Genomic DNA, 12127 nt, shown 5'->3' on the forward strand with positions numbered 1-12127 from the left:
AAGAGCTTTCTGCAAACCTTCCCATTAAGCTATCATGTTAATGCTACAAGATCTCTAGGAACAAAAATCATGGTAGAATAGAAAGCCTCAGGGGTAGAGACTCATTTTCTAGTCCATCAGTTCACAGCCTTTCTTCAACTGAGAGCTTGTTTCAACAAGGTTTCCACAGTTCACCATCTAGTGATCTTCGTACATGGCAAAAATCATACAATTGAGCCAATAAAAATATTTCATTCAAGAACATCATTGATGTTCAAAACATCAGAACAAGCATAGTAGATGTCTTTAGAGGGGAAGCAATAAAGCTGTCCACTCTCACATGATGACACCTCCAGACAGGACAATGGCAGGGACTGGGTAGGACTGCTGCTTTACCAGGCTGCTTTCTGCTACACCTGCACTAAGTCCTTGAGACACATGTCTCCAAAGCAATCCCCGGTGTTTTGTGCAGATCCTACCTTTCAGCTGGCCATGGCATTTGAAGAGACTGTATGGTGATCTTTGGTTTGTTACTTAGCAACTCCACTCTGAGATATAGTGAATTTACTGGGCCATCTCTACAGTCAAGCAACACCAAGATCATGGGCACAGGCAGAATTTTTGTCATGGGAATGGGATAATCTGTGAAATATTGTGGAAGACGCCCAAGATTTTTCCTTTTTACAAATTGCCATAAATGCAGTAAATATTGACATATGAGTCACACTGACCTATTTTCTAGTTTTTAAGCTGGGACAATGTCTTTGCAGCTGATTTTGGAAGCAGTGAATGGGGAGTATGTCAGGGCCTTTCACAAGTTTGCTTTATTCTTAACTATTTTATGCAAGAACCCTACCCTCTTGTGGAAGGACCATCCCTGTCTTTCGGGCAGAAAGGGGACCACTGCTTGTTTAAACTACTTCCCATCACCACCATCACATTGCAGAGCACCCCAAGGCCAAATGCTTTACTTGTCTTCATGCACTACCTTAGTCCAAGGGAGATTTCAGCACAATAAGAGGGATTTCTCTTAAAACAAACAAAAACATAACATAGTGTGAGCAGATAACCACATCTAATTCTTGACTTTTTAGACTGTATCAGTGCTGCTGAAAGTTACCCTGAGCCTCAGCAGTCACAGGATTTCACCACTTCAAGGATAGACAAAGTAACCTCAAATCTAGCAATGGCAGGTAAGATGGGTCCCTGACATCTTGGTTGTAAAGATGTTTCTAGGAGTTCAGTAGTTTTCTACTCTTACCATCCATTGAGATGAGCCCCAGAGCAGGCATTTGGACCTCCTGCCTGCAAGAGACCAGCTCAAAGCTATGTCTTAAGTGGTTTGGAGGTTACTGTCCTCCCTGCTACAATTGTCTGTTATTTCTCCAAACATCCCTCTAGCAGAAGGAAAAGGCATCAAGATGTTGTTGCTCTCCTTCAGCTAGCCAAGCTACTTCCTGTTACTGGAGAAGCAGAGATGTGAGACCCACCAAGGTGACCATCCGTAACTGACAGTAACGTGCACAGGACACTGCACACAACCACTGTGCAGGACTGCCCTTTGCATCCCTTGGTAACTATCCCTTCCAGGAAAATGCTGTTTCTCTTGTGCAGAACCGCCACTGTTTTATTTCCCAAGCAAACAGCCATCCAATGCATTGCAGATCTGCACACCGGGACTTGAAGTGACAAGAGCTGCATGACCCAAGGTGTACTGAAGCAATCACCTGCAGAGGAAGGCAAAGACACTTGCCAGCTCTGAAGAAACATATCATCTCAGCCTCATGTTTGCAATATCTTAGTTTAAATCACTGCACACAGAAGGCCCTAGCATGTGAAAAAAGCATAAACCCTCACTGTTCATGCCAGCACAGAGCCTGGGGATCTCTCACACTGAGTCAGAGCTGTCCCATTCTTACTGTGCCACACTGGTCCTTCTCCAGCACCAAGACCTCACAGCATCCTCTGCTACCTGCAACACTACTATTCCAGGAGCCTACAGCAACCCAATAGGGCTACAGCCCCTGCAGTACCATTATAGCACACCACCTTTGGCTCAGCACCAAAGCTACCTCTTAGTTTTACCATATATTGGCAGCCTTCAACATTCAGCAGCCTTAAATACCAAGAAGTAATGTATACACACACATTCAATGTAGATATCACAGTGTCACAGGGCTGGAGACACCCTAGGCTACAGCGAAACATTTACAGCACTGATATGTCATGTCATACTTGTATCTCATAGCATAGAAATGCAGAAACCTCAGAGTGTAGGCTTTAAATGTTTTAACCTTTGTTTTTTTAAAACCTTTGGGTACCCAGAGATATAGAACAGACTGACTAGGAAATATCTGTATGTCATTTCTGTATTGAAAAGAGATGGCAACAAAACACAACACTTTCAGTTAAGAATATGAAAAATGTTGATATTTGAAAAGGATATGTGGTAGTACAAGGTACAGTATAACAGTAGAAACCTACTCTTGAAAATGTGGTTTGTTAAAGCTGAAGACACCTGTACCAATGGAAAAATCCTTTTCAGGGGCATATTGCAGCAAAGTTGTTTCTGTCTATTATTTCAGGCATACAGAGGATCCTCAAAAGCTCCTGCCAAAGTTGCATCAGCCCCATGGAAAGCAGGGGTTTGCATATACAATTTGACTGTCAGAACAGTTTGAGAATGGATTGGACATCATGCATTGAGATCAGTGATCCCCCATGGATATGCATTTTCCTGCCTTTCTCTTCCCCTTTCCTGAAAGGGCTCAAAGGTTAAAACCAGGAGAACCTGCAGCCTAAGAGGCTGCTGTGTTTTGTATCAAAGAAAGCTTCTCCTATGTAGCCCAGCCATCCACACTGCCTTCTTTCATCAACTACCCCAAACATGCAGTTGATTCAAGCACATATATTACTGTGCATGCTTTACACTGAAACGGAGCTTCAACTAGTCAGTGCATATTCATACTCCAGTGAAAAGAGAACTGCAAAGCCTGATTAGGACAGATTCCACTACAAAGGCTATTTCAAGCATGCCTAAGAAAATCTGACAATGAAAAGCATGATGCCCCACTGATGACGGCATAACATGTTGTAGGGTGAACTGTCCTGGTCAAGAGCACCCTTACAGACAACCTGATCCACTTTGTTTTGAGTTAAAAGCCCATTTAAAATCCTTGCAGCTTATCACTGTCTTGGAACATGCTTTACATCTCTCTTGAATGGGGAAAACTTGATTGCTAAACAAGACAGAAGTTGGGAAATAACTGACATGATGCTTCCTTCCATAACTCCCAAGAGATCCAGCACAAGTGCAGTCACTCTGACAAGCCAGTGTGACAACAGGTGACACAGGAGCAGGAGGCGATGAAGTGAAACATCGAGGTCAGGTTTGCCAAGGATCCTGCACCAAACTCCAACCTGTCTGCACTGCACACTCTCCCCCAGCAAAAGGTATTGCCAATCCCACAGATATTGTTCCTTTAAAACTTAGATTCCTGTGAACATTTCTATTTGGAAGCTTTGTTTCTTACCTTAGCCCTCTACAACAATTCTCTTGTAACTTTTCAACTTGTCACCAGGTTTATAAAACTTTAAAGCTAGTGCTATAACAAACTGAAACAATGTTATTGCAGATGTAGGAGAGCATCTTGGGATGAATAAATTATAGGAGCCACAAAGAAATCGCAAGTCTAACGGCTGGATGCTCTGAGCTGTCTACGGTGTGCAGATACACAGGAGGGAGCAGGTTTAGGGCTGCACAGATCACAGGGCAGGAAAATTAAAGCGTCATGAAGGGTAACTATCTCTTATTTCAAAGAGATACAAAACTTCTGTTTGTCTTCCTTATTGAAATAATTCATTAATGCCTGAAAGGAGTCTGAACTTTCTGGTACTTGAAAAATATGCCCCCAAAGATTAACTACAGAGAGAGAAGGCTACAGTTGAAAGGATTTTTCTCTAGTCTCACCATGCAGTAAGCACAACATACCCTGAACGGGTCAGTACTCAGATTATCTGTTGAAAAGACATGCAGGAATGGGGGAAGTATGGCAAGTATTCCAGCTCCCTCTGAAGCCATTGGTGCTGGTTATCATCAGAACCAGACCCACCAAAGCAAGCTGGTAGAACCAGACCAGCCTGCTGATAGAGGCTTTGGGCAGCATCCAGGCCACATACCACATGGACAGAAACCTGCATGCTGCTCCATGCTGCCAGTGCTCTTCATTCTCCTGGGTCAGAAGGACTGCTGGCCTCCTCAATAACTCAAGTACTGTTCAAAGAGGTCTGAACATAGCACTGTGCAAGTACCACTATACACCAACCAGCATCTATAAATACCTTCATGTTGTTCCATGCTTACTGCAATTCAATCACCTGTAACAAAATGGCATTAAACAGATAGCTTATCCATCCCTTTTCCCTTAAGGTGAACTAGGAGGTACTATCCTTCCATTCTTTGCAGATCATTTGAGCTACTGAACGTAATTATGAAAACATTCCTCCTTTCAGTCTGTCTTTAAATCCCCAACTTGCAAATTTGTACAGGATAAGAAAAGACTCCAGCTAGGCCTTTCATCTTCATGGATCAGCAGTTCCCAGAGGGTCTGCCAGTCAAACGTGCCCTTCCCAGTACCTATTTGGCCTGGCCCCTGGCATCCTTTCCCAGGCATTTCAATTGATGTCACTGATCTTGGCTCAGCAAATAATCCTTCTAATCACTGACAAGAACAGAGGCTACAGCTTAGCATTGCTTAGCAGGGCTAAGAGGAGTGCACAGTAATAAAGCATTATTCTAGCAAGCGAGCTTGAAAATACGGCTGACTACACACAGGCAGCAGCTGCAATCAACAAGAAGGTGCCATTTTTTTAAGATAAAGACTGTAGTTTAGGTGTCTCATCATTGGGAGATAATTACAAAGCCAGCACTGTACCTATGAACGTTCTGCATCCTTGTATGACTCCATCTTCTGAGTTGTACCATGGCACCATATCTGAGCATGGCCCTCAAGGAGATGGAGATGCATCAACTTTGTATAGCAAGGCACCAGGAAATACATAACATGTATAGGCAGCCACAAAGTATTCTGTATATCAGTGTGTCTGTGAACTTCCAACATAAGGACATGACTGTGTTGCCTTTGCAGAGAGTCCTGTATCCTCCAGGACTGAAATGTCACCATATCATCATTCTGGGAATACAGTTTCCATAACCCAAATGATTCTGTGGGAGTGAAGGCAAGGAGCACTCCTGAGACCATGGGTGGAGCCATAATCCTTTACAGCCCCACATCTATCTGGACTCCTGTGGTAAACAACTTTTTGAAACATGCAATGGCTAGTCCCTGACTGCACTTATTCCCCAGCATCACACAGCCAGCAAATGCCAAGAATCCCAGGTAAACGCATGGGAGAGCTGGGGTCTCACCTCAGCCTGCCCAGCCCCAGGGCCATTGTTCCCGAAAGGATGTCTGAGGATTAATTAATTATCCTACAAGGGGTAGTAAGTAATAACACTCCTTGTGGAACAATAGAAGCTATTGGGTTGCCATGACAACCCAGCTTCACTTGTGTGCCTTTAATTTATTCATTGCACAGTCCCTTTCCTAATCACACATGATGCCAAAAATGCCTTGTTTTTCTTGTCAGTATGCATGTCCAGAGCAGGGGTAAGACCCAACCCTTTCCCCGAGGCATCTGTCACACAGAATGATGCACATAAAATACCTTCAGCCTGGAAACTTACATCATATGAGAACTCTTCTGCTCCCTAAATGTTTGTTCTTTAAGATGATTCTGATTTTTTTGTAACCCTTTTTGAAGCTGCGTTACCATGGTGCTTAGAGATCTTGATCTTGAGTAGGTTCTCACTTTGTGTCTCATTTCCCCCTCCCTTGCCCCAATGTATGTAGGAAGGTTGGACAGGAGATTATGTTCATCAAGTCAAACAGAGAGCCAGGAGATATAATGAAAAGCCCAGAAGTGACATGCCTTGGCAGTATCAACAGGACCATGGCATGTACAGTGGTTGGTGCCCAGCCTGATTACAGCCATGCCACAACCATCAAAACACTCAATGTCCATCCATGGTCCTGCCCATATTCTGCAGGATTCAGAGCAGCATATGAATGAAGATCCATCAGGAAACCCGCTCTTCCCTGCACCCCACAGCAATATTATTGTTGCTGTTTCTCCCCAGCCCCAATCACACACATTTGCCCCAGCCATACTCCAGCAGAAGGAAGCAGGTGTTCACTGGAGAGGGGATAGCATCACGTTCATGTGCAAGGGTTGAAAAGTGTTGCTAAGAGAATGGCCACTAGCCAGGGACACAGCATGCCTGGCCACAGCTGCTCACAACAGTCATATGACAAAGCACTTGATCAGCCTTTATAGTCCACCTCCAGCAGGAGTTGCATCCTGAACCAGTCTCTGCAGTGTCCATCTATCTTCTCAGGTCTACAGAGAAAGATCAGGGAAGTTGTTACAGGTAAACTGAGAACCAAATCCCTCATACCATCCCAGTTATGCTTGTGCAAGCTGGGGTCTTATGCTCCAGGTCCAGCCCCCAAATTGTTTATGCTGGCTCTAGCAAAAAGGGTGACAGCTGGTTCACCACACAGAAAATTTCAGGTCCAAGTTGAGACCGGGGGAGGAGGTGACTCAAAACTGAGTTCTGACCTGACAGGCAAGATAGATGGAACTAGGTTAAGCCATCTGGCTCTTCTAAGTGGAGTCTAACCTCAAGCACAGCTACCCAATGCAATGGGGATGTAGGTCTCTGCCTGAATTTCTGACTGTACACGCTGTCCAGTGTCACTGTTACTAGACTGAGGTGTAATATGCCATGCAGATAATTATGGTAATGGTGGGATGATAACAGAGTCCACAAAAGAAACTCTTCCATGTGAGAAGCTGAAGGTTCGTGGCTGGCCCTTCACCCTGGGTCATATCAACATATGCATTCAGAATTTTCAAGCAGTTTAGAAAACAAAACTAGTTAGATTGTCTCACCTCACCTTCCCTTATCTCCCCCATGAAATGACAGAATAGCTGGTGGGCCAGAGAAACTGGGCAGAAGAGTCCAGGAGCAGATAAAATAGGACAGGAGCATCGGGAGATCAAGGTTTTAATTGGCTTGAACAGCAAGAACTGTAAACTGGCCTAGGGTTCTCCTGCATGGGTCAGGAATTGAGGAACGGGACAGTTGCTGGCAGGAGGTCCCCACGATCCTTCCACTCCACTCATGCTCTTGGAAAGCAGAGGATTTTGGAGGAAAAGTCTCTGGGTAGGAGAGAGGAAGGCAAGAATAGGCAATGATCAGCACAGTCCATGCCCTCTGCTGGGTGCCAAGGGCCTCTGAGAGAGAGAATGCACAATCCTGGATGTGACCAACATAATTAACAAATTGCTAGCTGAACAGATAATTTTTTTCTTCTCAGTGGTACAAAAAGCTCCAGTTTTTCCATGCCACCCAAACCCAGACCTTCATTAGGTGCATCCCTTTCCAGTACAGGTCTCCAAAGAAAAGCCAAATTACCACCAGCAAACACGAAAAACCACTGACTGTTTTTCAACTTGGCAGGCACAGGCTGACTGTAAAGCCACCACTGCCTTTGTGTCAGCTGAAAAATACAATTCACATCTAATTTTTTAAGGCATAAGCATTAATGGCTCAAAGACGTGGCTGTGCAACCAGCACAGAAATATAAGGGATGAGACTACTCTGGGTAAGATGCCACTAGCTCCAGAGATACCAGCAGAGGTCCTCCATCCACATTTTCACAGATGACACCAGGGATATTTCAGTGTGGTAGTACAGATGCTCACTAACCCTACTAGAATTTACCCCACATTAGGAAGTGAACTACAATCTTTCAGCATGACCAGCCTCATCAGAGGTGCCACCAGCAGGGGTAGGTGGCTACCACTGAGGTCCCACATGACAGTCGCGTCTTGCAAGTGTTGTTTTAAGCGAGTTCAAGACTGTTTCAGCCTGGGGCTGAGGCTGTGGGGACAAGTGACAGGCGTTCCCAGTGGCACAGGCCGCTGAACAGGTGGAAGAAGCAAGGCTCAAACTAAAACCAGTATGCCAAGAAAAACTTAGAAAAAAAACCCAAAAACCTCATTTCTTGTGGCCCACCGATTTTATTTTTCACCACCCTACATGTGGAGAAGTCATCCTTGAATTCATTATGCTTTAGTGAGGAAGAATTCTGTTTTAAATACAAGTTCCCATAGCCCTCAACATTCTGTGTCCATAGCAGCAGTAAAGAATACTTCTTCAGTACCAGACAAGTGTTACTCTGCCTCCAACAACTTCCCAGCTGCAGAGAAGATCTATTGTAGAAGGTAAAGGTAAAAGTGCACCCTGAGATCTTGGGTGGCTCCAAGGATTTATTGTCTTAGAAGTACATCTCAACAAGTAAATGGAAGAACGGTTTATTAGGGTTTCGTTTTTTTTTTCTTTCCAGACTTACCATGTTGACTTCAGAAATCTGGTCAATGCTGGAGATATGGATGCTCATTCCCACTGTGACAGGGTTACCTGAAAGACAAATGAACTGGATTAGGATCATATTCAAGCCCTCCTCCCCTATCTGCTATTAAAGAATTGCCTAGAAACGCATGGATACGATTTGAAGCAGCTTCACATTCCCCAAGTATCAAAGATTCCCAAGTCACACATGCTCAACGGATCAGAGTAGATTTCTCTAACTACCAGCCTTACAGACTCACCCCTAGGAGTAGTGTAGCCTAATCTTGCTTCTTAAATTCCTCGAAGTTAATTACTCCCTAGCTATACAATTACCTCTGATTTTTTTTATTTCCAAAAAATGCCTTCAGATACCACCAGTAGACTCCCAGTGGGCTTGCATAAGGTGTTACTGATTGACCACACAAAGAATATAGCAATAAAGCCCATGCAAAACATGGGCAGGAAAGATACTCCAGCTCACTCCTCTATTACTCTGTCAGCTCTAAGTGCTCAGCCTAAAAACCCCAAGTGAGTTTTAATACCCATGATACCAGACAAGTACAGGAATCAGATCTATGACATGAGAAAGCAGCATTTGCATAGTGGCTTTTTAGGGCAAAGCAGCACTTGGATTAGAGAACAGATTCCTCCTCTTACCATGGGCATCAGGGCACATGTCACTCCGCATTCTCTCACCTGCAGCCACAGAACTGTGGTAGGTATCTCTACACAGGTTTGCTGGGAAACTCAGATATTCCCTTACCCAGTGACCGAGCCACTCTCACGCCTCTGTAAGTGCCACTGTGGCATGCAAGATGAGCTTGTGAAAAAACACAGTCAAAGCCAGACCTATTACCTTCTCTTGCCCAAGTGCAGCAAGAGCTGTATTAGCACTTCCCACAAACCTGTGGAGTCAAGGCAGAAACCAGACATTTCAGACAATTCTTCCAAATGCGTAGTCATCCCAGCTAGATCCAGACTCACACCCAGTTCTACCTAAACCCCTCCAACTAGCAGCTCCCACAGTCAGGCGACAAGTCAGCCCTTTCAGTGGGATTTACACCACACAAAATCATTTGCAGAGATACACATATCCACTACCAAAACCAGCAAAAAACCTCATGTAGCTTGATATCATGTTTCTAAGTGCTACCCCTCTCCTGTCATCCCCACAGTCAGAGCACAAACCTAAACCTGCCATCAGCAAAGCCTCTTTTCTCACACATGCAAGGTGGAAAATGATTCCTTGCAATGTAGTACTAGAATGGGAAAGGCAAGCAGTTATGTCACTCAAGGTATTAACCCTTCCATGGACTCATTAACAGATCTAAGGGCTGAAATATTTAAAGATAATCATGAAATGGCTTATAAAGTAATTAGGAGATTGGGGGAGAGGGGAGAACCACACAACTGGAAGTGAAGTGATTTTTTAATTATGTGTTACAAGAAGCAGGGAAGTAGTGTCATTAGGGCTGCCTTGTGATTGGGTGTACTGTTAACCAAGACCCTCTACTGCAAATTAAGCAGCTTTATCCTTTAATGGAATATGAACAACACTGAAAACATTAGAATCAACAACTGTAATTAGGCCCTGCTATGCAAATCTCCTTAAAGAGGCAGTGCTCTTCCCCAGCACCCTGGCTCACTGTCAAGGGTACCAGAGGCAGGGATGCTCAAGAGTCTTTGCAGAGCCTCTGAAAATCCCTACATGGACACACTCTCAGCCAGATCTTTGCTGTACCGCTATGTTCATCTTTCAGAAGGGAAACAGGTGGGAAAATAACCAAGAGAGTCAATTCACCTGCATCCTCCCTTGCGCCAGAGACTTACAGTGGCACAGCAAAACTTTTAAGGAAGTCTCACTTTGGTAGTTTGCCTTTTTTTCCCTCTGATATTAGGGCATTGTGATAGAAGCTATAGCAAAAGGAGGAAGTTGCCACAGCCCTGAGGATCTTACAGACTAATTGGTTACAGGAGGAAAGATGGGGCCATGCGTAGGGCTGCAGCAGAGCTGGAGACAAGCCAGCTCCTGACTCCTGAGCCTTTCTGCCATGCAGTCCTATTCCTTCCAAGAGCTGTCCTACTGTCTGCTTTGCTTCCCGTCTATCACTATCAGTACTTGTGTCACTGTGGTTATGCATCCTTTCCTTCATCAGTGCAAAAAGTGGTTCTTCCCCCCACTGCTGCATAGGAAACCCACTGAAACCAGCGGGATGGGTGGTTAGAACACAAGAGCACTGACAGTGGTGATACACAGTTATTTGTCAAATACAGAGTCTATCCAACCTATCTGTCTAGACATTTGTGCTGTGTTCATCACCATGGTATCTGAGCGCCTGAGGTCATGCAGTGACTCAGTGTCAGAGCCATGGATTAGATCCAGACCTCCTGACTCCCAGCTCCAAGATGAATGCTGGGGTGGAGGTCTGCCACACTACTCCCCATCAGCTTGGGCTCAGCTGCACCCTGCTTTCATCCACGGTCAGCAATGTTCCTCTTGGCCGTTCTTGGCATCGTCAAGACCTCCACATCCATCTATCACAGGCAAGTGTGAGGATCCTCTGCCTGCTTGCAACCCCTGGGGTGTATGACCATCAACCCACAGGCAGAAGCATGTGATCATCATAGAAACACTCCAAAGGTGAAGATATGCAAAGTCTTGCCTTTACTGGACTTACTCTTAGCTTGATCACAGGGAAGCTGCTTCCCCTTCCCCATGCCTGTCGTGAAGACTGGCTCACAGCCTCCTCAGGACAGGGATGAAGAGCATGTCTGTCTACAACTGCCTGAAAGGAGGTTGGAGCATGGAGGGTGTTGGTCTCTTCTCCCAAATAGCAAGTGACAGAACTAGAGGAAATGGCCTCAAATCGCACCAGGGGAGGTTTAGGTTGAATATTAGGAAAGAATTCTTCACAGAAAAGGTTGTCAAGCACTGGAACAGGCTGCCTAGGGAAGTGATGGAGTCACCATCCCTGGAGGGGTTTAAAAGGTGTTTAGACAAGGTTCTCAGGGACATGGTTTAGTGCTGGAGTTGGTCAGGTTATGGCTGGACTTGAAGATCCTGAGGGTCTCTTCCAACCAAAATGATTCTATGTACACAGCCAACAGAACAAGCATGCCTTGCCTCTTATCACAGCCCAGTGAAAAACTAGACCAGCTGGTGTCAAAAATTGAGGCTGTAAGTAGTACACAAAATAAAAAAAGGACATAAATTCTGTCAATGTTAATAGCTTCAGGCAAGAGGGATACAAACGTAGGGTATTTAAAATATGGGATAGCATCATCTGTAAATTTGTCCAAAAAAGGCAGAACTCTGCATTTATAGATCTGAGACAAGGCAAAAGAAATAAACCTGATATTAAAGATTCATGTTTTTATCTGTGCCTTGCCAATAGGTACAAAAAACTAGACCTTCTCCCTCTGAAGAAAACCTTATGCCTTGAAATGTTTTGTAGGCAAGATCACAAGGGTGAGAAATTCTGCCACTTTCACCAGTGAACAGCACTCTCACACATCCTCATTTCTCACCACCACTGGAGACATCACCAGCATTTTGTCCCAAAAGTAGTTTGCCTGTGAAAAATGTACTTGTGAAGTTGGAAGGGAAGCAGACAAAAGAGTTATAAAAAACCCTGTCCTTCTTCTGCAAGTGATACTTGTCAAATATAA

General features: G+C 44.6%; 1 protein-coding gene across 2 annotated transcripts in view; it reads right to left on the minus strand.

The window, feature by feature from the left end:
• Nucleotides 1-12127, minus strand: part of LOC308045382 (gamma-aminobutyric acid receptor subunit beta-4) — a gene marked incomplete at its 3' end in the record, with an annotated part of 71163 nt that overhangs the window by 35041 nt on the left and 23995 nt on the right. For both annotated transcript variants that reach the window (XM_080352640.1, XM_080352639.1), the window contains exon 3: nucleotides 8460-8527. In XM_080352640.1, the coding sequence (XP_080208766.1) occupies nucleotides 8460-8527 (68 nt within the window). The remainder of the gene's footprint in view (nucleotides 1-8459; nucleotides 8528-12127) is intronic.

This window comes from Nesoenas mayeri, assembly GCF_963082525.1.
Source record: "Nesoenas mayeri genome assembly, chromosome: 13".
Taxonomy (NCBI): Eukaryota; Metazoa; Chordata; class Aves; order Columbiformes; family Columbidae; genus Nesoenas; species Nesoenas mayeri.